Below are 26,532 nucleotides of genomic sequence, written 5' to 3' on the forward strand. Positions count from 1 at the left end.
TACTGTTCAATTTGCTTGAAGACGTCTTGTCTTCTACTATTAGACCATTTAATATTTGGATGCCCTAGCAACAGTATTTTCCACAAACACCAGAGTGAAGTGGTCGCCAAAGTTCAAGAGGACACAGTCATACAAAAATACAAAAAGGATTTTTTTTTTTTTGGCACATTGTATTAATCACAATATTCTGTAGCAATAATACACATGAGGGATGACACTTCAAGGGGAATATCTCTCAGTAGGGTTTCATAGTTATTATCGGGGCCTCGCCATACACCGTAGAACAGAAATGATTCAGAACCACATTTAGCTCTCTCTTTACATTTTCTTTACCTGAAGTTTGTCTTTTCTAAGAGGGCTAGATAGAATGAAAGAGAGAGAAAAAGGGACATGTAAAAAGATGGCGGTATCACTACAACTGGCCATGGTCTGTAGTCACATTTTTAAATATTGGATCACACATTCTCTGTGATACTCTGTGTGAACAGCGTTAGGACTGATGCGTTTTTCAGGAGTACAGTACTATTCTCCAGATGATGCTTCTGCCTCCTTGCCTTCGGAGCAGCAGTGATCAAGTACTGTTCTTCAAATATACAGGACAATAATCTCCAGAATGTGTTGACGACCGAGTGAGTTTCAAGGTTACAAGAGCAGAAGAAAGCCCATAATGTTCATAGCCCAAAGCCCATAATGTTCATAGCCCAAAGCCCATAATGTTCATAGCCCTAAAACTGTGACCAACTAAATGGCTTTGTAGGAGAGAGCCTCTTTAATGAATGTCCTTTCCTTCCCCATAGTTTGTTGTTTCTTTGCTCAATGTTTTAGCCCCAGCCATTCGGTGTCCATAGATCTCATATTGCTTGTCGGATTTGGTAATGCAATCCATGGCAATCTAATGTTTCCTTTTGCTGTTGCTGTATTCACGTTTCACTGTCATTGGTTGATTATGTTACCATTACACAGGAGATATTATAACACACACAATGAATTTGATACTTCTGTTGGACATTGTCATGGATATACCATCCCGCCCCCCTCCCCTGACTGAGGGTCTGTGTAGGATTGACTGACAGTCACTTGTGCAATGATCCACTCATACTGGACGACAAATGCAAGCACACTGCCACACCACCAGGGTGCTCTGTTCTGGCCCCCACTACCAGGACACACCACAACCAGGGCCTTACACACCACCATCTCTGTCCTCTCCCGCTCTGCCTAATAGGTGACTCTGCTTTGGAGACTATCGTCCCCCTCTCCCACTCTCTCACACAGTCACCTCCGTCTTACTGTTGGTCACAAAGTAAGGCTGAGTGGGCAGGAAGTGCTGACTGTGGCTCTGGGAGCGGGACTGACTGTGCAGCTCGTTGATCTGCTCCACCGTGCACTGGGGCCTCTTGGAGCCATAACCCTTCCTCCTACCCACCGTCTCAGTCCCGTCCCAGCCCTTCGGCCCCATTCCTCCCCCCATCCCCCTGGGGGCTGCAATGGTGTTGGAGCTGTAGGCCAGCGAGTGGTGTTGTTGCTGCTGATGTTGGTGGTATTGTTGGTGGTGAGGACCAGGAACCGTCCCGATGTGGTGGTGAGGCCCCGGGAAAGTCCCTGTTCTAGTCATGCTGGACATGGTCATGGCTCCTGGACCTTTATTACTGAGCCTGTCACCACTGTTGCTGAGTCTTTGGGGCTTCTGTCCGTTCTGCTTGGGTGCGGTCAGCATGGTGGAGCCCTGGTAGGTGCTGGATAGGATGGGCAAACTGCTGGGCATCTCTGTGATGTAGGTGGCCACTGGCTTGGGGCCCAGGGATCCCAGGGTGCTGATGGGACTCAAAGGGTTGTTGTGGGCCATGGAGTTGTTGTGGGCCATGGGGTTGTTGTGGACCATGGGGTTGTTGTGGGCCATGGGGTTGTTGTGGGCCATGGGGTTGTTGTGGGCCATGGGGTTGTTGTGGGCCATGGGGTTGTTGTGGGCCATGGGGTTGATGTGGGACATCGGCTTGATGTGGGACGTAGTTTTGTTGTGGGACATGGGTTTGGTGTGGGACATGGGCTTGATGTGGGGCATGGGGTTGTTGTGAGTCATGGGGTTGTTGTGGGACATGGGGTTGTTGTGGGGCATGGGGTTGTTGTGGGCCATGGGGTTGTTGTGGGCCATGGGGTTGTTGTGGTCCATGGGGTTGTTGTGGGGCATGGGGTTGATGTGGGGCATGGGGTTGATGTGGGCCATGGGGTTGTTGTGGGGCATGGGGTTGTTGTGGGGCATGGGGTTGATGTGGGGCATGGGGTTGTTGTGGACCATGGGGTTGTTGTGGGCCATGGGGTTGTTGTGGTCCATGGAGTTGTTGTGGGCCATGGGGTTGTTGTGGGCCATGGGGTTGTTGTGGGCCATGGGGTTGTTGTGGGCCATGGGGTTGTTGTGCGCCATGGGGTTGTTCATTGGATTGTGGGTAATGGTGGGGTTATTCATTGGGTTGTGGGACATAGTGTTGTTGGTCATGGGGTTCATAGGTCGCATAGGGTTCATGTGTTGGAGGGGGAGGCCTCCTTTGGACGGCAGCTCCATCATCAGACGAGGTTTGTTGTAGAAGTCACCGTTGGACTTGGCCGCTGCATGGGGATAGAGACAGAAGCACAGGTTAGGGAAAGAGGTTTCCTAGTTTATAACACAGATGGGCAACTACGGTCCTCAAGCACTTTTGATATCCTATATACTGTAAAAGTAGAAAAAAGTATTATCTTTATTTACAAGGACAACATTTTCAGTTATTTTTCAGGTTGTGCACTTACAATTACCTTCAACTCTGGTTCTTACTGTAATACACTCTGGTTCTTACTGTAAACAAGCTGGTTCTTACTGTAAACAAGCTGGTTCTTACTGTAATACACTGGTTCTTACTGTAATACACTGGTTCTTACTGTAATACACGCTGGTTCTTACTGTAATACACTGGTTCTTACTGTAATACACTGGTTCTTACTCTAATACATGCTGGTTCTTACTGTAATACACTCTGGTTCTTACTGTAATATCATACCAATAACAAACATGTAGCATTGTTCAGATAATAAGGAATTCACATCCTTCAGCCATGTCATTCAGGTTACATTCATCACACCCACTCTGTCTCACGCTGCATCTCAGATTATCAATGCCAAACTTTATTATGAACATTAGTTTCCTTTATCGAGCCTCGAGTCTAAAAGAAAATATGTTTTCACTTAACCCTGTGGGAGGAGAAACTTGTATTATATTTCAATCAACCTTTCCAACGGCCCTGGATTCATCCAGACAGACTCCCCTCAAGGAAAAACACATGAATTTCACATGATCACATATGATTTTATGTGAAGTTAATGTGATAACATGTGCAAGACATGATAACAGGAACCTACACGTGACAACAGTTGAGCGCATGTGAAAACCCAGCTGTCAAATGCAATTGAGATATTTTATTTTAAAAGGCATAATTGACATTATTCAAATGAAACAGTCATGGTCCCTGCAGGTTTTGTCTTGTTCCTGGTTTGTTTAAGGGACATCCCAAGAAAGTTTTTAGGATGTTCTTAGAACGTTCTGTCATGGTCAGCTGGAGGTTTTTGTCTAGTTGCGGTGAAAATACAGTAAATACACTAGTTACTGTATTTTTACAGCTAAATTAAGGTATGCATGTTAAAGGACTGTATGCTGCTGTATGCTGATTACTTGGAACTCAGCTGAGAATTTCAATTCACAAACTCTTGGTTGCTAGATACCTGAAGTTCCTGCTGCACCACCAGGTCTCTGGTGATGTCTCTGGACATAACGGAGATTGGCTATACATACACTACTGTTCAAAAGTTTGGGTTCACTTAGAAATGTCCTTGTTTTTGAAAGAAAGCAATTTTTTTGTCCATTTAAAATAACATCAAATTGATCAGAAATACAGTGTAGACATTATTAATGTTGTAAATGACTATTGTAGCTGGAAATGGCAGATTTTTAATGGAATATCTACATTGGCGTACAGAGGTCCATTAACAGCAACCATCACTCTGTGTTCCAATGGCACGTTGTGTTAGCTAATCCAAGTTTATCATTTTAAAAGCCTAATTGATCATTAGAAAACCCTTTTGCAATTATGTTAGCACAGCTGAAAGCTGTTGTTCTGATTAAAGAAGCAATAAAACTAGCATTTTTTAGATTAGTTGAGTATCTGGAGCATCAGCATTTGTGTGTTCGATTACAGGCTCAAAATGGCCAGAAACAAACAACTTTCTTCTGAAACTCATCAGTCTATTTTTGTCCTGAGAAATGAAGGCTATTCCATTCGAGAAATTGCCAAGAAACTGAAGATCTTGTACAACGCTGTGTACTACTCCCTTCACAGAACAGCGCAAACTGGATCTAACCAGAATAGAAAGAGGAGTGGGAGGCCCCGGTGCACAACTGAGCAAGAGGACAAGTACATTAGAGTGTCTAGTTTGAGAAAGTCACAAGTCCTCAACTGGCAGCGTCAATAAATAGTACCCCCAAAACACCAACGTCAATAGTGAAGAGGCGACTCCGGGATGCTGCCCTTTTATATATGGAAAAACAGATAGTAAAAACTACATAAAAAGGAAGTTTGTTTTAAAGTGTTTGCCCTATATCTGAGATGGGGCCATCCTGAGTTGTGGGCATCCTAGACCAAAACAACCTCTCTATAGAGGGGCCATATTAGTGTGTAGACCAAACTATTCGGACGCTACAGACAGAAGTCGGCAGATTGGCGGTACTGACTTCAGACGAGTCCCGTGACGCTTGGGGGGTTGTAGACGGAGAACACCATCGTGATTGTGAGAGTCCATAGAGGGATCATAGAGGGATCATATTAGTTTGTAGGCCAATCCGTTCGGCCGCTACAGATGTTTTCGTGAAAAGACCGATTTTCGGGATGTCTCATGGTCTGACAAACAAATCAAATCAAATCAAAGTTTATTTGTCACGTGCTCCGAATACAACAGGTGTTGTAGACCTTACAGTGAAATGCTTAGTTACAGGCTCTAACCAATAGTGCAAAAAATGTATTAGGTGAACAATAGGTAGGTAGAGAAATAAAACAACGGTAAAAAGACAGGCTATATACAGTAGCGAGGCTATAAAAGTAGCGAGGCTACATACAGACATCGATTAGTCAGAATGATTGAGGTAGTATGTACATGTAGATATGGTTAAAGTGACTATGCATATATGATGAACAGAGTGTAGCAGTAGCGTAAAAGAGGGGTTGGTGGGTGGGACACAATGCAGATAGCCCGGTTAGCCAATGTGCGGGAGCACTGGTTGGTCGGCCCAATTGAGGTAGTATGTACATGAATGTATAGTTAAAGTGACTATGCATATCTGATAAACAGAGAGTAGCAGCAGCTTAAAAAGAGGGGTTTGGGGGGCACGCAATGCAAATAGTCCGGGTAGCCATTTGATTACCTGTTCAGGAGTCTTATGCCTTGGGGGTAAAAACTGTTGAGAAGCCTTTTTGTTCTAGACTTGGCACTCCGGTACCGCTTGCCATGTGGTAATAGAGAGAACAGTCTATGACTGGGGTGGCTGGGGTCTTTTCCATGCGGTAATAGAGAGAACAGTCTATAACTGGGGTGGCTGGGGTCTTTGACAATTTTTAGGGCCTTCCTCTGACACCGCCTGGTGTAGAGGTCCTGGATGGCAGGCAGCTTAGCCTTAGTGATGTACTGTAAGGTCTACAACACCTGTTGTATTCGGCGCACGTGACAAATAAACTTTGATTTGATTTGATTTGTTTGTCAGACCATGAGACATCCCGAAAATCGGTCTTTTTGATGACCTGTTCAGGAGTCTTATGCCTTGGGGGTAAAAACTGTTGAGAAGCCTTTTTGTTCTAGACTTGGCACTCCATTACCGCTTGCCATGCGGTAATAGAGAGAACAGTCTATGACTGGGGTGGCTGGGGTCTTTGACAATTTTTAGGGCCTTCCTCTGACACCGCCTGGTGTAGAGGTCCTGGATGGCAGGCAGCTTAGCCTCAGTGATGTACTGGGCCGTACGCACGACCCTCTGTAGTGAATTGCGGTCAGAGGCCAAGCAATTGCTGTACCAGGCAGTGACACAACCAGTCAGGATGCTCTCGATGTTGCAGCTGTAGAACCTTTTGAGGATCTCAGGTCCCAAGCCAAATATTTTTCGTTTCCTGAGGGGGAATAGGCTTTGTCGTGCCCTCTTCACGACTGTCTTGGTGTGTTTGGACCATTCTAGTTTGTTGTTGATGTGGATACCAAGGAACTTGAAGCTCTCAACCTGTTCCACTACAGCCCCGTCGATGAGAATGGGGGCGTGCTTGGTCCTCCTTTTCCTGTAGTCCACAATCATCTCCTTAGTCTTGGTTACGTTGAGGGATAGGTTGTTATTCTGGCACCACCTGGCCAGGTCTCTGACTTCCTCCCTATAGGCTGTCTCGTTGTTGTCGGGGATCAGGCCTACTACTGTTGTGTCGTCTGCAAACTTAATGATGGTGTTGGAGTCATGCCTGGCCATGCAGTTGTGGGAGAACAGGGAGTACAGGAGGGGACTGAGCACGCACCCCTGGGGAGCTCAAGTGTCGAGGATTAGCGTGGCAGATGTGTTGCTACCTACCCTCACCACCTGGGGGCTGTCCGTCAGGAAGTCCAGGATCCAGTTGCAGAGGGAGGTGTTTAGTCCCAGGATCCTTAGCTTAGTGATGAGCTTTGAGGGTACTATGGTGTTGAACGCTGAGCTGTAGTCAATGAATAGCATTCTCACATAAGTGTTCCTTTTGTCCAGGTGGGAAAGGGCAGTGTGGAGTGCAATAGAGATTGCCTCATCTGTGGATCTGTTTAGGCGGTATGCAAATTGGAGTGGGTCTAGGGTTTCTGGGATAATGGTGTTGATGTGAGCCATTACCAGCGTTGTGTATGTTGACCTGTTTAAAGGTCTTACTCACGTCGGCTACGGAGAGCGTGATCACACAGTCGTCCGGAACAGCTGATGCTCTCATGCATGCCTCAGTGTTGCTTGCCTCGAAGAGAGCATAGAAGTGATTTAGCTCATCTGGTAGGCTCTTGTCACTGGGCAGCTCCCGGCTGTGCTTCCCTTTGTAGTCTGTAATAGTTTGCAAGCCCTGCCGCATAAGACGAGCGTCGGAGCCGGTGTAGTATGATTCAATGTTAGCCCTGTATTGACGCTTTGCCTGTTTAATGGTTTGTCGCAGGGCATAGCAGGATTTCCGGGTTAGAGTCTCGCACCTTGAAAGCGGCAGCTCTACCCTTTAGCTCGAATACCCTTTAGTGCAAATGTTGCCTGTAATCCATGGCTTCTGGTTGGGGTATGTACATACAGTCACTGTGGGGACGACATCCTCGATGCACTTATTGATAAAGCCAGTGACTGATGTGGTGTACTCCTCAATGCCATCGGAAGAATCCCGGAACATGTTCCAGTCTGTGATAGCAAAACAGTCCTGTAGTTTAGCATCTGCTTCATCTGAACACTTTTTTTATAGACCGAGTCACTGGTGCTTCCTGCTTTAATTTTTGCTTGTAAGCAGGAATCGGGAAGATAGAGTTGTGGTCGGATTTACCAAATGGAGGGCGAGGGAGAGCTTTGTACGCGTCTCTGTGTGTGGAGTACAGGTGATCTAGAATTCTTTTCCCTCTGGTTGCACATTTAACATGTTGATAGAAATTTGGTAGCACTGATTAAAGTTTCCCTGCATTAAAGTCTCCGGCCAATAGGAGCGCTGCCTCTGGGTGAGTGGTTTCCTGTTTGCTTATTTCCTTATACAGCTGACTGAGTGCAGTCTTAGTGCCAGCATCTGTCTGTGGTGGTAAATAAACAGCCACGAAAAGTATAGTTGAAAACTCTCTAGGCAAGTAGTGTGGCCTGCAATTTATCACAATATACTCTACTTCAGGCGAGCAAAATCTAGAGACTTCCTTAGATTTCGTTTACCAGCTGTTGTTTACAAATATGCACAGACTGCCCCCTCCTCGTCTTACCAGAGTGTGCTGTTCTATCTTGCCGGTGCAGCGTGTATCCCGCTAGCTGAATATCCATGTTGTCATTCAGCCACGATTCCGTGAAACATAGGATATTACAGTTTTTGATGTCCCATTGGTAGAATATTCGTGATCGTACCTCATCTAGTTTATTGTCCAATGATTGCACGTTGTCCTCTGTTCCTACGTCGCTTCCTCTTTCAAATTACGGGGATGTCGGCCCTGTCGGGTGTTTGGAGAATGTCTTGTGCGTCTTGCTTGTTGAAGAAAAAATCTTTGTTTAATCCGAGGAGAGTGATCGCTGTCCTGATGTCCAGAAGCTCTTTTTTGTCGTAAGATACGGTGACAGAAACATTATGTACAAAATAAGTTACAAATAACGCGAGAAAAACCACATAATAGCACAATTGGTTGGGCGCCCGTAAAACTGCTGTCATTTCATCCGGCGCCATTTTCGCTGTAGCTCGGGCACCTTCCGTCGTACAAGCCGCCAATGGTGGATGTTGTAGATTGAGAAGCAGCCAATGCAAAAAAACAGATATCTCTAGCTTAAAAAGACAGAATTTGATCTGGATTTTTTATTATGCTAACATCGACTCTAGGGGTTTAAATAATACACATTGGCATTTAAGCCAATTATATTATATTATATGACTGAGAGACTGAAAAACAGATTCTATCTCAAGGCCATCAGCCTGCTAAACAGCCATCACTAGCACATTAGAGGCTGCTGCCTATAAACATAGACTAGGAATCACTGGCCACTTTAAGGAATGGAACACTAGTCACTTTAATAATGTTTACATATCTGGCATTACTCATCTCATATGTATATATTGTTTTCTATTCTATTCTACGGTATCTTAGTCACTTATTAATGCTTACATATCTTGTATTGTGTATAAAATTTGATTTGATTTGACTGTTGCCTCCTGTTTAAGTTTATTGTGTTGGTAATGACCTTTTTTATATTATAATTATTTGGGTATGTCGTTAGCTACAGTATCTTCAGCATAGCCTAGCTTTTAGCTAGCTAGCAAGCTGCTCTGCGGTGCAAGCTAGCTTGACTTGCTAGAAAGTTATAGAAACAAGTTGAGGAAAAAGTAACTAAACAAAACAGATTTATTATCAACAGAAACAATATGTCTCTCCTGTTTTGAATGAAAATGTCATTGTTACGTTCCCCAGTTTCTGTGTTGTGGTTTGTGTATTTGTATGTATTTCAGGAAATAGCTTCCTGAAATTCTCCAAGCAGCTGATTGGTCGGCCCCATTACTGATTGGAGAGCTGACCCCGCCTCCTCGTCAGGACGCAGCTGTCTCCAATTAACAACTCCTTCTCCAGCTATATAAGCCAGTGTTCTGATGCTCAGAGAGAGGGATGATTGCTGAGAGAGAAGGCTGATGGCTAATTCTGTGTTCAGAGTTTTCTTAAGTATTGTGTAGCTGCTGATTTGAGGTATGTGTGTGGGCTCCAATAGAACTGTGCTTTTGGTTATTGGAATTGCTTACTTACATTTGTATTATTGTTTCATTTGTTACCAGGGGGGAAGGGGAAGGCACCTAGGGAGTGTTTAGGCAAGAGGCCCACGGGCATACATAACCCGTAGTAGTTTATTGTCTATGCACACTAGGAAAGACCTGGGTGGACCATCCCCTGTATTTTGGTTAGTACACCAGGTGGTGCTAGTTAGGTAAGTAGTGGGTAGGCAGGTAAGGTAGGAGAGGGGGCTTTGATATTTACTTTCTTTGCTTTGGTTACGTCCAGCCCCTTTTCCCCAAACGTACCGTGCGAAGGAATAAATTCCCTGTAAATGGTATTCTCTGCCTTTTGTCATCCTTACTCACACCTGCAGTCCATACCTCTTTCACACCACAGAGAGTTGAGTTGTAGCAGGGTGTTGCATTCCCTCTTACTAGAGGCGTGCGTAACAGGCATATTTTGCAGTCTCCCAAAATACTTTTACATTTTAGTCATTTAGCAGACGCTCTTATCCAGAGCGACATTTCATATTTTTTATTTTTTTTCTTCCACATAATGGTCCCCCGTGGGAATCGAACCCACAACCCTGGCGTTGCAAACACCATGCTCTACCAACTGAGCCACAAAATAAATGTGATATCGGACGAGAGACTATGCTAATCATCACCTTTGTGCACAAAACATCCATTGAATTAGTCAAATAATTGTTGCTGAGGCCAATCCTATTTTACATCCCTCACAGCCAAAGATACAGTTTTAGCATTTTATAGTCATCCAATGTCTGCTATGTTTTTGGACCTTGTGATGATGTAGTCGCTGCTCGCGCTGCTCCCTGTGTGCACTGAGTGCTAGTGCACATGTGATGTTTAATCTTTTTCAAATCAAATTTGAATTGTACATGCTTCCTGAACAACAGGTGTAGACTAACCTAGTGCTCCGGTACCACTTGTCGTGAGGTAGTAGAGAGAACAGTCCATGACCTGGGCGGCTGTAGTCCTTGACAATCTCCAGGGCCTTCCCCCGCCTGGCATAGAGGTCAGTGATGTTGGTCCCTATAAACCGTATGCAACACGGATATAGACGGTCCATGAATCGGCTTTTGGGCACTTGAGTAGATTGGAAAACACCTCACACTGCTGCTCATGCTCCCAGGTGATATTTATTTACAATGTTTCGACATTTAGATCTTCATTAGGCAACATGAGTAGATTACCTTGACAACAGGCGGACATCTAAGATGCAGTCTACAGTTCTTATTATACCTCAGTGTGTGTAACCCTATCCTATGCTCTCCGTCCAGTAGCGGAACAAGACTGAATTAAATTGACGAACTGTGTAATGGAATATGTCACGATGTAAATGGGGCATCATGATGAAGTCTCTCCTGCTCATGGTGTTGTTCATGCACTGCTTGATAGCAGCCAAGTCAAGCATGTTGTAGAACACAGCAACAGGTTCCTCCTCCCACGGAGTACAGACTTGCCATCTGATCCAAAACATTAGCCGATACTCGCTCACCTGCTGCCCGTAATGGATCCTTTCCCAGATATGGAAAGCCATTCAGCATGAATCCGAATAATACTCATCAGAGATGTCTTGATCCATTTCTTCCCTACTGAGTATTTTTCATTCAGATCTTGTAGCAACACTAACACAACATGTGCATCCATTCCTCTTGGTCTAGCCGTTGGAAATGATGCACGCTCTCACTGTGTAGCCTATTACAACTAGGCCGAAATTAGATTGATAAAGAATTTTTGGATTCGGTGGACTGATACAGGGTACACCGTTTTGACATTATAATTAGAATAGATACACTAGAATGGTCCACCCTGTTCACAATTTGTGATTACATAACTATGCCTTGTTCGCTTCCCTTCTCTAATCAACTCACCCATTCTCCCCCATCATACTATACTTCATTTATTTCATCTGTTATATGTGTGAAACTCTGGCGGTCGGTGCCGTTTAAGATGAGGGAGGATGATATATTTTTTCAATGAGCATGGCCTTATTTCTATTACACCATATTGGATGACTGTCATTCATATTCCATTCACCTAGCCCAATGTAACATTGATAGGTTTAGGCTACTACATGATACTAACATTTTCCCCTGTACCCATCATGAGGTTGCTACAACCTAGCCTACGAATGAAAGTTTACAACGTACAGTAGGTGCACAGGTTGAAAGAATTTTGAGTAATCAAGGTGACAGACAGTGACACATTCGATACCGTTTTGCACACTCATGCCTGCATCTAGCTGATCTAGGGTGTAATCATTAGTCCAACAGTTGCAAACGAGAGTTTCTAATGAACAAATTTAGGTACGTTTATCTCCGTTTTCGTTCCGTTTTACTTCCGTTAAATTTTGTTTTTCAACAGAATCGGCGCAATGAATACACCCCTGATCATAAGCAATGAGGCGGCAGGTATCCTAGTGGCTACCTAATCACTAGGCTAGCTGGGGCGGCAGGTATCCTAGAGGTTAGAGCATTGGGCCAGTAACTGAAAGGTTGCTAGATCAAATCCCTGAGCTGACAAGGTAAAAATCTGTTGTTCTGCATCTGAACAAGGCAGTTACTGTTCCTAGGCCATCATTGTAAATAAGAATTTGTTCTTAGCTGACTTGTCTGGTTAAATAAAGCTAAAAAAAAACAGTGTACTTTCAAAGCAGCCACATACAAACGGCTTGTTTGCATGTGTCTTGGTTGTGTGCTTAGGGTCGTTGTCCTGCCCACAGTCTGAGGTCCTGAGCGCTCTGGAGCAGGTTCACATCAAGGATCTCTCTGTGTGTATGCTTTTGGAAAGTATTCAGACGCTTAGATTTTTTTCCACATTTTGTTAGGTTACAGCATTATTCTAAAATTGATTAAAATAATTGTTTTCCACATCAATCTACACACAATAACCCAGAATGACAAGGCAAAAACAGGTCTTCGAAATACTTTACCTAAGTATTCAGACCAATTACTCAGTACTTTGAAACACCTTTGGCAGTGATTACAGCCTCGAGTCTTCTTGGGTATGACACTACAAGCTTGGCACACCTGTATTTGGGGAGTTTCTCCTATTCTTCTCTGCAGATCCTCTCATGCGCTGTCAGGTTGGATGGGGAGCGTTGCTGCACAGCTATTTTCAGGTCTCTCCAGAGATGTTCAATCGGGTTCAATTCCAGGCTCTGGCAGGGCCACTCAAGGACATTTAGAGACTTGTCCTGAAGCCACTCCTGTGTTGTCTTGGTTGTGTGCTTAGGGTCATTGTCCTGTTGGAAGGTGAACCTTCGCCCCCAGTCTGAGGTCCTGAGCGCTCTGGAGCAGGCTTTCATCAAAGATTTCTCAGTACTTTGCTCCATTCATCTTTGCCTCAATCCTGACTAGTCTCCCAGTCCCTGCCGCTGAAAAACATCCCCACAGCATGATGCTGCCACAACCATGCTTCACCTTGGTGCCAGGTTTCTTCCAGACGGGACACTTGGTATTCAAGCCAAAGAGTTCAATCTTGGTTTCATCAGACCAGAGAATCTTGTTTCTCATAGTTTGTCTTTAGGTGCCTTTTGGCAAACTCCAAGCGGGCTGTCATGTGCCTATTACTGAGGAGTGGCTTCCGTCTGGCCACTCTACTATAAAGGTCTAATTGGTGGAGTGCTGCAGAGATGGGTTGTCTTTTTGGAAGGTTCTCCCATCTCCACAGAGGAACTCTGCCACTCTGACAGAGCTCTAATCGGGTTTTTGGTCACCTCCCTGACCAAGGCCCTTCTCCCCCAGTTTGCTCAGTTTTCCCTGGTGGCCAGCTCTAGAAAGAGTCTTGGTGGTTCCAAACCTCTTCCATTTAAGAATGATGGAGGCCACTGTGTTCTTGGGGAGCTTCAATGCTGCAGAAATGTTTTGGTACCCTTCCCCAGATGTGTCTCAGCACAATCCTGTCTCAGAGCTCTATGTACAATTCCTTCAACCTCATGGCTTGGTTTTTGCTTTTCCTTCATTCCAGGTGAAGCTGGTTGAGAGAATGCCAAGAGTGTGCAAATCAAGGCAAAGGATGGCTACTTTGAAGAATCTCAAAATAAATATATTTTGATTTGTTAAACACTTTTTTGGTCACTACATGATTCCATATGTGGTATTTCATAGTTTTGATGTCTTTACTATTATTCTACAACGTAGAAAATAGTAGAAATAAAGAAATATCCTGAAATTTGTAGGTGTCCACATTTTTGAATGGTACTGTACAGTATGTTCTTGATATAAAAAAAATAAGCATCTGGTGGCCCTGCTGAGACATTAATGCACTCCAGACCAAAAGGTTGTGTTACGCCCTGACCATAGAGAGCCATTGTTTCTCTATGGTGTAGTAGGTAAGGGCGTGACTAGGGGGTGATCTAGTATATCTTCACAGCCCAGGACGTTCTGTGCCAGGTGTGTCATCGAACCGGTACCATTGATGCCGGCTATACGCACTAGGTCTCCAGTACGTCTCCACAGCCCAGTACGTCCTGTGCCAGCTCCACGCACCAGGCCTCCAGTGCGCCCCCCCCCCCCCAAACACGGCGTCCAGTCCAGCTCCTGCCAGCGCCTCCCTCTGCACCGGTGCCCAGTCCAGGCATGGTGTCCAGTCCAGCTCCAAGGCCGGAGCCTTCCCCTGCGCCGATGCCCAGTCCAAGCAAGGCGTCCAGTCCCGCTCCATGGCAGGAGCCTTCCTTGACACCGAGGTCCAGGCACAGTGTTCAGCCTGGGTCCGTGGCTGGATCTGCGGGATGAGCGGGTTCTTCGTCCCGCACCAGAGCCGCGACCGACATTAATCACCCCCCCTACCCTCCCCATTTGGTTTCAGGTTTTGCGGCCGGAGTCCGCACCTTTGGGGGGGGGGGTACATTTAGCAGATGCTCTTATCCACAGTAACTGTCACGCCCTGACCATAGACAGCCATTGTTTCCCAATGGTGTACTAGGTCAGGGCGTGACTAGGGGGTGATCTAGTATATCTTTGTCTATGTTGTGTTCTAGTTTCTTTTTCTGTGTTGGTGTTTTGTATGATTCCCAATTAGAGGCAGCTGTTAATCGTTGTCTGTAATTGGGGATCATATTTAAGTAGTTATTTTTCCCACCTGTGGTTGTGGAATCTTGTTTCTGTGTAGTTGCCTATGAGCACTGCTTGAGCGTCACATATCGTTTATTCTTTATTGTTTTGTGCGTTTCACTTAAAATATGTGGAACCCAGATCACTCTGCACGTTGGTCCGAGTATGCTTCCAGTTCGTACGACGAGCGTGACAGGTTGCAAGTTCTACTCCCCAGAGCATTTATGCACACTTAATGTCAAGTGTCCCTGAGCTCTGCTACTTTTTCATTGGTGTTGTCAGATTATCACACAATTACTGACTTGAGTCTGGGAAACTTTCAGCAGTGCAAAAATGTATTCATGCCAATAAATGTGTCCGATCTCTGTCTTGGCGACAAACCCGGTGGCGTAGCAAGAAATTCAGGTTGCTAGATGATTTCACATATGTGTAATGTGAAATCAGTAATGTGAAATCAGATGTCAGATGTGACGGCGGCAGGTAGCCTAGCTCTTAAGAGCGTTAATCCAGTAACTGAAAGATTGATGGTTCGAACCCCAAGCCGATGAGGTGAAAAAAATCTGTGCCCTATAGGACAAGGCACATAACCCTAATTACTCCTGTAAGTTGCTCTGGATAAGAGCATCTACTACAATGTAAATTCCACATGTGAAAACATGTTCTTGGAACACTTCACATGTGACAGTGGTACGCTGTTCAGTTAAAATATGACCCCATCTGGGATTTTAACTCATAACCTCTGGATTTGAGGGATGCTGACCTTTCTGCTGCACCATCAAGTCTGTAGCATCCCCCTAAACATTCCTCACCTATAATTCATCTCTGCACTTAGCAAAAGAGTGCCATCTGACGCTATTTTAGTTATCAGTTAATCTGAATATTCTCTCAACATTGATTTAATTTACTTATTTCATCAATTTGAGGGTTTTCTGTATAGTTGTCTAATGTTGGTGTGGCATATTATTCTGGTTTAATGATACTCCTGAATCACTGTGATAAATATAATAGTTTTTCTAGAGTGTATTTTTTACTTTGAAGTCCAAAGTGTAGGAATACAGGTGAAATCAGTCATTGATACAGACGTGGTAGTCTGAGTACCAGTTAGCTAACATTCCACTCCTTGTCATGACCTTTTATACAGACATGGAGTACAGTGAGTGGATTATCTAGAGAGACTGGTACCCAGGCTATAGACATGGAGTACAGGGAGTGGATTATCTAGAGAGACTGGTACCCAGGCTATAGACATGGTGGCGTAGCAGAAAGATTAGAATGCCATGAACCAAGAAGTTGTGAGTTTAAATCCCAGGTAATGACACGTTGAATAATAATTACTGTACAAATAAACATACAATGTAGTCATGTCTACCAAATATGTATGTTTAAAACACTGTGTGTATCATAATGAGTCACTTTTGTTTTCACATGTGAAGTGTTCCAAAACACATGATTTCTTATGATTTTACATTTTAAATCATGTTTTTTTTCATTAGGGTCCAACCCTCAATGTAACAGACTGCCTTAGATCAAACCTTGTATTCTGAATGTGATAGCATACAGAGACTGCAGGCTACTACTTCTACGCAGGTAAATAAATGGGGAGAATTGAAATTGGACTGGCTGATCAGGGAAACAACCATCAATTGATATGAGGATGCTTCCAGGCTGGTGAGAGATGTCTAGGTCTGCCTCAGGCTCCCTGTCTCCCAAGACCTGTGCCCTCCAGCTTAGCCTACACCACTCCATCAGATTTCCTTGCTGAGTGCAGTCACATTTAATTCCCCTCATTCATTTCTCTGTCGTTCATGTCAGCAAATCTCTCTTACCACTGAGAAATGTGTCCTTTTTACCGGGTGATTCACGTTCCCCGGTTCAGTCATTACTCTTTATCCTTAGCTATTGAGCATCCTAGTGTGACTCTCAGGTTATGGTGGATGGCCCGTTGCTTTTCACGTCCTTGAAGATGGAGTCACTGGGGAAGTTTGCTCTGTAACTATACATCTATTTCATCACTCTGCTGTCCTTCCAGCGAGCATGATGAGGCGCTGTGAACGCTGAGCTTGCCTCGCATCTGCCTGCCTGCCTTGCTGCAAGTAGACCACCTCTGGGATCAAACTCAGTCAGGCGACAGGTAAATCAATCTAGCAGCAGTCAGCTCAACGGCACACATACATTCACAGGGAAAATACTCGTGCTGATGAGAAACAGAACGACTACAGACAGACAGACAGACAGAGAGTAAGTCCCTCCGGCACAAAAGGCCACAGACAGAAACAATTTAAATGTGGATGCTTGGCGGAGGTGGTGGGACTGTAGGGACTAAATTATGTGTCAACTCCAATTACGCTACAATACTATCTGAGATTGACAAATCAGAGAGAGCCTAACTGTCGGTCTCTATGGCATGGGGGCAGTGGAGTTGAGACACAAATGCATTTGCATTGCAATATAATTTGCACCAGTGAACGATAGAGAACCAACCTTCTTCAGGGTTAAGTTTTGGGTACTGGTTCCCTTTTATTAGTTAGATTTCCCATGTCTGGTTTTAAAATCCAACAGTGTGACCTTATACAGAGATTAATTTAGGGACAGTGAAGACAGATATTGATTAACAGAATTGTGGCTTCTCAGCTTGAGGATTCTGTAGCTACCTTTTGGGAATGCTATTTTATAAAAATGTTATTTAACTTTTATTCAAACAGGGAGTCACATTGAGATGAAAATCTATTTTACAAGAGAACCCTATACACATTACAATAAAAACAGAATATTAAAACAACATGCATATGTGTAGAAAACAATACAATTCAGTACAATAAAAAATAAATACAAAATAAATAATCATTTAATAATAGCAATCACATTCAACTACATTGAGGTCCTCAATCAATCATTTAAACTGCCTGAGTGGCACCAGCACAGGTAACTGCAGTGAACTCTGTTCCACAAATTAGGGGCAAAAAAACTAAATGAAGATATTCCCAGATCTGTGGAGACTGGAGGGATCTCTAGTGTTATCCATTCCTGTGAACGGGTTTGGTAATTTATGATTCTTATCTTAATTAATTAAGTTACATATAGAGGGAGTTTCTGTCAGATTGCTTTGTAAATAAATAAAAGAGAATGCAGCTCTCTTCTTAGAAACAGAGAGGTCCATCCTACATTTTATACAGACCACAATGATCAGTCCTAAAATTGTCCCCTGTGATAAAACGTATTGCTGAATGGTAGACTGCGTCCAAGGGTTTCAAACTATAACAGAGGTTGCCGCATGCATGTAAACAATATCACCAAAATTCAATACAGGGAGAAGTGTTGTTTGAACAATCTTTCTCCTATTGTCAATACTGAGGCATGATTTATTTCGATATAAAAAAAACTATCTTGGATCTTAGCTTCTTAGTCAGATTTTCTATATGCATTACGAAGGACAACTTGTCATCAATCCAGACACCAAAGGTACTTATGTTGAGAAACAAGCTCAACTTGGGCTCCATTTGTAGCGCAAATATGCAGGTCCTCAGGGTCAACATTTCGTGACCTAAAGAGCATGAGCTTGGTTTTACTTGTATTTAACACTAATTTAAGATCTGTACGTGATTTCTGAATTGAACCAAAGTCAATTGAATCAAAGTCAAGTCAAGAACAACACTGTCGTTTAAGAGCCGCTTGTGATAAGTGGAATAAGGCCAGAGCAATATGGAGGGGAGAAGAAAAAATGCTCAGTGGAAGTTCAGATAAATGCAATAACACAGCTCAAATGAAGGCTCTCTCTCTCTCGCTCAGCTGTCCTCGTAGTTGTTCGTCTCCACAATCACATCGTTGTTGTGCGTCTCCACGGTCATAACATCAGTTCATGACTCCAGAAAATGGAGATGGCCTCTTGGGACGGTGTCTCTATTGCTCTCTAAAGCAGATTAAAATAAGTGCCTCTAGAATGAGAAGATTTCACAGAGGCTCTGAATACAGTGGGTGGGAGATCCTCTATTACAGAAATTAAATCAGATATCCTGAGGAGCAGGTAGGTGAAGATGAGAAGAATAAAAAATGCTTTGAGGGGGATGGAGAGGAGGGGGAGGAGGAGATAAGCAAAATATAATCTCTCAAAAATATTTGCTGGTATCATTGGACCTCCTGCAGTACGCAGATAGCCTCATTAATAGCTAGCTGAATAGATTTGGTTCACTTTATTAGTCAAACTGGAGATATGGGCCAAATCAGTCAACATTTCCCATTCTTATTTGTCTCAGATTGAATGGTTTGCTAGTGGTTATATAAACTGTGTGACATTCACACAAAACAGAAAAATACTTCCTCTTCTCTCTTAAAGCCCCAGCATAATGGACTGCTTTTGTGTAAACAATCACAGCAATCTGTTTCCAAGCTGAAAATTAGTCAGGGACTGAATAGTGAAGTGATGGATTGGGAATTGCATTTAAAATGATTAGCTTTCTCCTACATTTAACATCTCAATGAGAGGTGTGAATATTCTGAATTCCCGTGATGTTGTGTTGTTGTATTATAGAGTACAGAACCAGACAGATCCCATCATTTTGTTTCTGGGGGAACTGCCTTTCGCATACTAAAGAAGACTTGCTTTGCTCGTATGGTATTATGGTATTAACATTACAAAATAGAGTGGACTAGACTCTATTCAGATAAAATATGACATCAGTGAAAGGAATGTAAAGAATGTCAATGTCAAAACAAGTTGGTTCTACATTTGATTGAGTATTATATAATTTTTTATTAGTCCTTTATTTTAACAGGGAAGACATATTAAGACCTAGATCTCTTTTTCAGATATGCCCTGCACAATACAACACAAACATACAAAATATACATATATTTACACATAAAAATACAAAAACACAGTCATTGGAAGCACAACTTAAACATCACAAATCACCCAGAGAAACAGTTACATTTGTCCACAAATAATTCCCCAATCAACACTCTAAACTGCCCGAACGGCAACAGAACATTAAGAAGAAATGGATTTGGGATTTTGTTCCAGCACTACGGTGCATTGAAACTAAAAGCAGATTTACGTAGCTCGGTGGAGACCCTAGGAACATCAAGAGTTAACCAATTCTGTGAACGGGTTAGGTGTCTATACAGAAGTTTATGAAGTAGGGTCTTGTGAACAAAAAGGGAGTCATGTAGAGATCTACAGGTCTTTAGCGAAGTCCAGCCAACCTTTTGATACAGGATGCAGTGATAAGTATCAAAACTGTCAGCTGTAACAAAAGGAAGGGCATTATGGTAGATGGCATCCATCACACCCATCGGTCTTCAGTTCCAGCGAAAGTGGGCAGTATACAGAAATCCTTCATGAAATGTTATGTGTACACAATGATCACGAATAGAAATGGTATTTGATCAAGCTTAGTCATTGGGCTGTTCTGGTTGGAACAAGGCTGACTTACTTAGTGGAACCCAGGCCTCTACAGACACAAAGCGGATAGAGCAGACACTCACCTACGAGCTTGAGAGAGGCGTACTTGTTGAGTTCCTTCCCAGGTCGTTGCTGGCTCAGAGCAGGGTAGGGGAGTGGCTGGCCCATGGTGGGACCTGAACCCACGTTGTTGTTAATCTGACCTCCCTCTGTAGAGACAAGACACAAAATGGGGTAATGTTAGATGACTTTGGTACCAACATGGCCTCATTAGAATATGTCAAGACAGTGACATTTGTCCATTGTAGTTATACATCACTAACACTTGTGGTGACATTTTACACACCTATGGACAGCTGTTCTCACTTTACAATACATGTCTAATATCATAACCAAGCCAGCATGGGCCAAAATAATGACCCGTTGGTAATATTGATGTTTTTGTCGTCTAAGTACATGACCGGTATGGTAGTAACTTTTTTCTTGTGAGATAATGACAGAAAGAAAAACAAAAGAAAAGCACTAATTTGAATTCACCCTGAAACTGTACTGGAGATTGACGTTAATTGCATTTCCATCTTACTCGATTAAGTGAGAGAGAGACCTAGAGAGAGAGAGAGAGACGAGAGAAAGACCGAGAGAGGTAGGGGAGAGAGAGAGACCAAAAGAGAAACCGAAATAGAGAGAGACTAAGAGAGAGACAGAGAGGTAGGGGAGAGAGAGTGAAATAGAGAGAAAGATCGAGAGAGAGACAGAGGGAGACAGAGAGAGGTAGGGGAGAGAGAGATACAGTAGAGAGAACAGAGTAAGAGGGAATGAGACAGAAAGCAGAAAGGAAAGAGCTTTGTCTGTCTGATGGGAGGATTTACCCAGTCCTCATATTCATATTCCCATCCGACTCCCAGGAGCCTCGTCAAGCATCAGTCTGAAAATCCAACAGAGACTTCTACAGAGCACTTAACACTCCACTGCCCGATAGAGAGGAGAGAGCAGCAGTCTTATTTACTTACGACAGCGGTCTTATTTACTTAAAACAGCAGTCTTATTTACTTACGGCAGAGGTCTTAATAACTTACGACATCGGTCTTAATTACATATGGCAGCGGTCTTAATTACGTACGGCAGCAGTCATAATATCTTACGGCAGTTGTCTTATTTACTTATGGCAGCGGTCTTATTTACTTACGGCAGTGGTCTTATTTACTTAAAACAACAGTCTTATTTACTTAAGGGGTGTCTTATTTCCTTGTGACAGCGGTCTTATTTACTTATGGTAACGATGCTGGGCCAATTGTGCACCGCCCTATGGGACTCCCAATCACGGCCAGTTGTGATACAGCCTGGATTCGAACCAGGGTGTCTGTAGTGACGCATCAAGCACTGAGATGCAGTGCCTTAGACCGCTGTGTCACACGAGATCCCCAAGACGCATGGCACTACTTACGTGTGTGTGTGTGTGTGTGTGTGTGTGTGTGTGTGTGTGTGTGTGTGTGTGTGTGTGTGTGTGTGTGTGTGTGTGTGTGTGTGTGTGTGTGTGTGTGTGTGTGTGTGTGTGTGTGTGTGTGTGTCCATGAATGTGCTCAAGTGTGCGTTTGAAGGAGAGTGTGTGTATATGCATGTGTACATACATCAGCCAATCCCACCTATCGCTTCTGGCTACCCTCTTCGGATTTCTATGCACCATATATCTTTCAACTGCACTGTGATGTTTAACATTACAATTTGAATATATCTAATTGAATAGAATCCACAGATTGCAAATTGAAAATAAATAATTTTACCAAGAGTATTAGTATATTAGTAATTGACTGACCCGGTCTCTCCAGATCTCCTAACAGTACTATTTCTAAGGTACATTTTAGATTGTTATCCTTTTTCAGCCATTCTTGAACCTGAGACCAGAAACAGGCTACCTGAGGGCAATACCAAAACAAATGGTCTATTGATTCTGTATCCTCGCAACAAAATCTGCAGAGCTGCGATGATTGTATGCCCCAAACATTCAACATTTTGTTGGTGGCAAGATCTCTTTACAATAATTTTAGCTGAAAAGCAAGAAGTCTAGAATCTTGCGTTGTTTTATACATCAACTCACACACCCTGTACCATGGAATGGGTAGATCAAAAATCTCTTTCCAACTATTTTGCAATCTGTATGGCGCAGCTGTCAACATCCTGGTCCTCAAATGAAACTGGTATACTTTCCTATTAATGCTATTATTATTCCTGCGCCAGTTTTGATCCTTTATATTGGGCAGACAGACCAGTTCCCTACCTCCTCCCGCTCGATTTTTGGGGTAATGCTGAAATCAATTGGTTGTAATCTTGAATTGAGCAGACCATCCCATACAATTCTGATAAATCCATGAAAGACATAACTCTACCATTCCAATTTACAATATAATTAAAAAACAAAATACAGTTTTCAAACTTTTTTTATAAAGTCTTCTTTACTTATGGCAGCGGTCTTATTTACTTACGGCAGCGGTCTTATTTACTTACGGCAGCGGTCTTATTTACTTACGGCAGCGGTCTTATTTACTTATGGCAGCGGTCTTATTTATTCATGGCAGTGGTATTATTTACTTACGACAGCAGCTTTATTTACTCGCGGCAGCAGTCTTATTTACTTATGACAGAGGTCTTATTTACTTACGACAGTAGCTTTATTTACTCGCGGCAGCAGTCTTATTTACTTATGACAGCGGTCTTATTTACTTATGACAGCAGCTTTATTTACTCGCGGCAGCGGTCTTATTTACTTATGACAGCAGCTTTATTTACTCGCGGCAGCGGTCTTATTTACTTATGACAGCAGCTTTATTTACTTACGACAGCGGTCTTATTTACTTACAGAAGTTGTTTTATTTACTTACGGCTGTAAGGACCGACGCCGGAGATGAGAAGCAGGTACGGGGAGTCAACATTTAATAAGGAACAGACATGAAACAAGACAGGCACAGTATCAGCACACGGGCAAAACAACGACATTCGACAATCAATGCAGAAGCAGTGAACAGAGATGAGGAACGGACAAATATAGGGGAGGTAATAAACGCTGATGCGCGTGACGGGGAAAGGCAGGTGTGCGTACTGATGGTGGCAGGTGTGCGTAATGCAGGGGAGCCTGGCGCCTTTGAGTGCCAGGGAGGGGGAGCGGGAGCAGGCGTGACAACAGCAGCGGTCTTATTCACTTATGGCAGCTGCAGCACCACCCTTTTGTCTTCCTCCCATGACAGAGAGACAGACAGAGGAAGGGGAGCCGAGAGTCATGTCGGCAAAAGGCACCTATTTCCACTGTGTACCACTGTATAGGATGGTTCAATAATGAATTGTGGTCTGTGTCTAATCTACAGCGCAGAAAACCCAGGAGACTAACATGAATGTACACACACACACACACACACACACACACACAATCCCCTGAAAGAGTGACAGCTGTCAATCAGCCTGTCAATCAGCATGATGAATTGGCCCAGTGGAAGGCAGGGTTCAAAACAGCCTTCCAAATAACAGCACTACACATTCACATGGTCTATAGGTAATAACAGCACTACACATTCACATGGTCTATAGGTAATAACAGCACTACACAGTCTATAGGTAATAACAGCACTACACATTCACATGGTCTATAGGTAATAACAGCACTACACATTCACATGGTCTATAGGTAATAACAGCACTACACATTCACATGGTCTATAGGTAATAACAGCACTACACAGTCTATAGGTAGTAACAGCACTACACATTCACATGGTCTATAGGTAATAACAGCACTACACAGTCTATAGGTAGTAACAGCACTACACATTCACATGGTCTATAGGTAGTAACAGCACTACACGTGGTCTATAGGTAGTAACAGCACTACACATGGTCTATAGGTAGTAATAGCACTACACGTGGTCTATAGGTAGTAACAGCACTACACGTGGTCTATAGGTAGTAACAGCACTACACGTGGTCTATAGGTAGTAACAGCACTGCACGTGGTCTATAGGTAGTAACAGCACTACACGTGGTCTATAGGTAGTAACAGCACTACACGTGGTCTATAGGTAGTAACAGCACTACACGTGGTCTATAGGTAGTAACAGCACTACACGTGGTCTATAGGTAGTAACAGCACTACACGTGGTCTATAGGTAATAACAGCACTACACGTGGTCTATAGGTAATAACAGCACTACACGTGGTCTATAGGTAGTAACAGCACTACACGTGGTCTATAGGTAGTAACAGCACTACACGTGGTCTATAGGTAGTAACAGCACTACACGTGGTCTATAGGTAGTAACAGCACTACACGTGGTCTATAGGTAGTAACTGCACTACACGTGGTCTATAGGTAGTAACAGCACTACACGTGGTCTATAGGTAGTAACAGCACTACACGTGGTCTATAGGTAGTAACAGCACAGTGTATTCTACAGTGTGAGAGAATTACTGTTTGTGTTTATACTCCTTTGCTTGTGCCTCTGAGGTCTGTATGGAGTGACTCACCTCCACGCTGTTTGTAAACGCCATAAATCATGGCACAAATAAAACAGTACTCTATCTGGACTTTTGCTTCACCTCTGCTGAAAAAAAATCGCAGTACAGTACAGACATGTACGTGTTGAAGAGACAGACGGTTGCAGTACAGTACAGACATGTACGTGTTGAAGAGACAGACGGTAGCAGTACAGACCAGACATGTACGTGTTGAAGAGACAGACGGTTGCAGTACAGACCAGACATGTACGTGTTGAAGAGACAGACGGTAGCAGTACAGTACAGACATGTACGTGTTGAAGAGACAGACGGTAGCAGTACAGTACAGACATGTACGTGTTGAAGAGACAGACGGTAGCAGTACAGTACAGACATGTACGTGTTGAAGAGACAGACGGTAGCAGTACAGTACAGACATGTACGTGTTGAAGAGACAGACGGTAGCAGTACAGACCAGACATGTACGTGTTGAAGAGACAGACGGTAGCAGTACAGACATGTCTCTAGTTTCTGGTTTCTAGCCCCCCCAGATTCTGACCATTCTGCCAGCCCTGACCCTGAGCCTGCCTGACGTTCTGTCCCTGTTTGACGCTGCCTTGGATTACCGACCTCTGCCTGCCCTGACCCTGACTGACGTTCTGTCCCTGTTTGACGCTGCCTTGGATTACCGACCTCTGCCTGCCCTGACCCTGACTGACGTTCTGTCCCTGTTTGACGCTGTCTTGGATTACCGACCTCTGCCAGCCCTGACCCTGACTGACGTTCTGTCCCTGTTTGACGCTGTCTTGGATTACTGACCTCTCCCTGCCCCGGACCTGCCGTTTGCCTGCCCCCTGTTTTTTGTAATAAACATCTGAGATTCTAACTGTCTGTCTCCTGTGTCTGCATCTGGGTCTTATCCTGAGTCATGTTACCTTTGGTCTGATGACTCCAAACGGCATGTTTTGTGAGACGCTGAGTAGGTGAACAGATCTCCGCATGTGTGGTTCCCACCGTGAGGCATGGAGGAGGAGGTGTGATGGTGTGGGTGTGGTTTGCTGGTTGCACTGTGTGATTTATTTAGAATTCAAGGCATACTTAACCAGCATGGCTACCACAGGATTCTGCAGCAATACGCCATCCCATGTGGTATGCAATTAGTGGGACTATCATTTGTTTTTCAACAGGACAATGACCCAAAACACAACTCCAGGCTGTGTAAGGGCTATTTGACAAAGAAAGAGAGTGATGAAGTGCTGCATCAGATGACCTGGCCTCCACAATCACCCGACCTCAACCCAATTGGGATGGTTCGGGATGAGTTGGATGTCAGAGTGTAGGAAAAGCAGCCAACAAGTGCTCAGCATATGTGGGAACTCCTTCAAGACTGTTGGAAAAGCATTCCTCGTGAAGATGGTTGAGAGAATGCCAAGAGTGTGCAAAGTTGTCATCAAGGCACAGGGTGGCTACTTTGATGAAATCTAAAATGTTTTTGATTTGTTTAACACTTTTTTGGTTACTACATGATTCCATATGTGTTATTTCATAGTTTGTCTTCACTATTATTCCACAATGTAGAAAATAGTAAAAATAAAGAAAAACCCTTCAATGAGTAGGTGTGTCCAAACTTGTGACTGGTACTGTACGTGCTGAAGAAACAGACAGTAGCATTACAGTACGGAGAGGTACAGTACGTGCTGAAGAGACAGACAGTGTAGCAGCAGAATACATGTGATGCTTGTAAGTGGGAGTGATATACATGTATCCCATGCTTAGTGCTTGGCATGGCTTCATATCTATCTGGAGGGGCTATTCACTGTTTGTTTGGTTTGGTGTTCATGAGCCGAGTCATTATCTATATATCTTTCTAGTTCAACATGGAACATGTCCTCCTCTCCAGAATTCAGCTGCCTTTATTTTCTCCTGATCTCACGCTTTCACTTTGTCATGACAACATGAAGGGGGGGGGGGTGTGTGTGTGTGTGTGTGTGTGTGTGTGTGTGTGTGTGTGTGTGTGTGTGTGTGTGTGTGTGTGTGTGTGTGTGTGTGAGAGAGAGCTCTTTTCTGTCTTGTGCGGTGTGCATCGCCCACA

At 43.8% G+C, this 26,532-nt stretch overlaps 1 protein-coding gene across 1 annotated transcript in view; it reads right to left on the reverse strand.

Moving 5' to 3' along the window:
- Positions 1-457: 457 nt before the first annotated feature.
- Positions 458-26,532, reverse strand: part of LOC106609275 (uncharacterized) — a 63,692-nt gene continuing 37,617 nt past the window's right edge. The window contains exons 3-4 of the mRNA XM_014207903.3: positions 20,045-20,170; positions 458-2,604 (exon numbers count right to left, since the gene is read on the reverse strand). Of these exons, the coding sequence (XP_014063378.2) occupies positions 1,268-2,604; positions 20,045-20,170 (1,463 nt within the window). The 3' untranslated portion in view covers positions 458-1,267. The remainder of the gene's footprint in view (positions 2,605-20,044; positions 20,171-26,532) is intronic.

Source organism: Salmo salar, chromosome 01 (genome assembly GCF_965601325.2).
Source record: "Salmo salar chromosome 01, fSalSal1, whole genome shotgun sequence".
Classification (NCBI taxonomy): domain Eukaryota; kingdom Metazoa; phylum Chordata; class Actinopteri; order Salmoniformes; family Salmonidae; genus Salmo; species Salmo salar.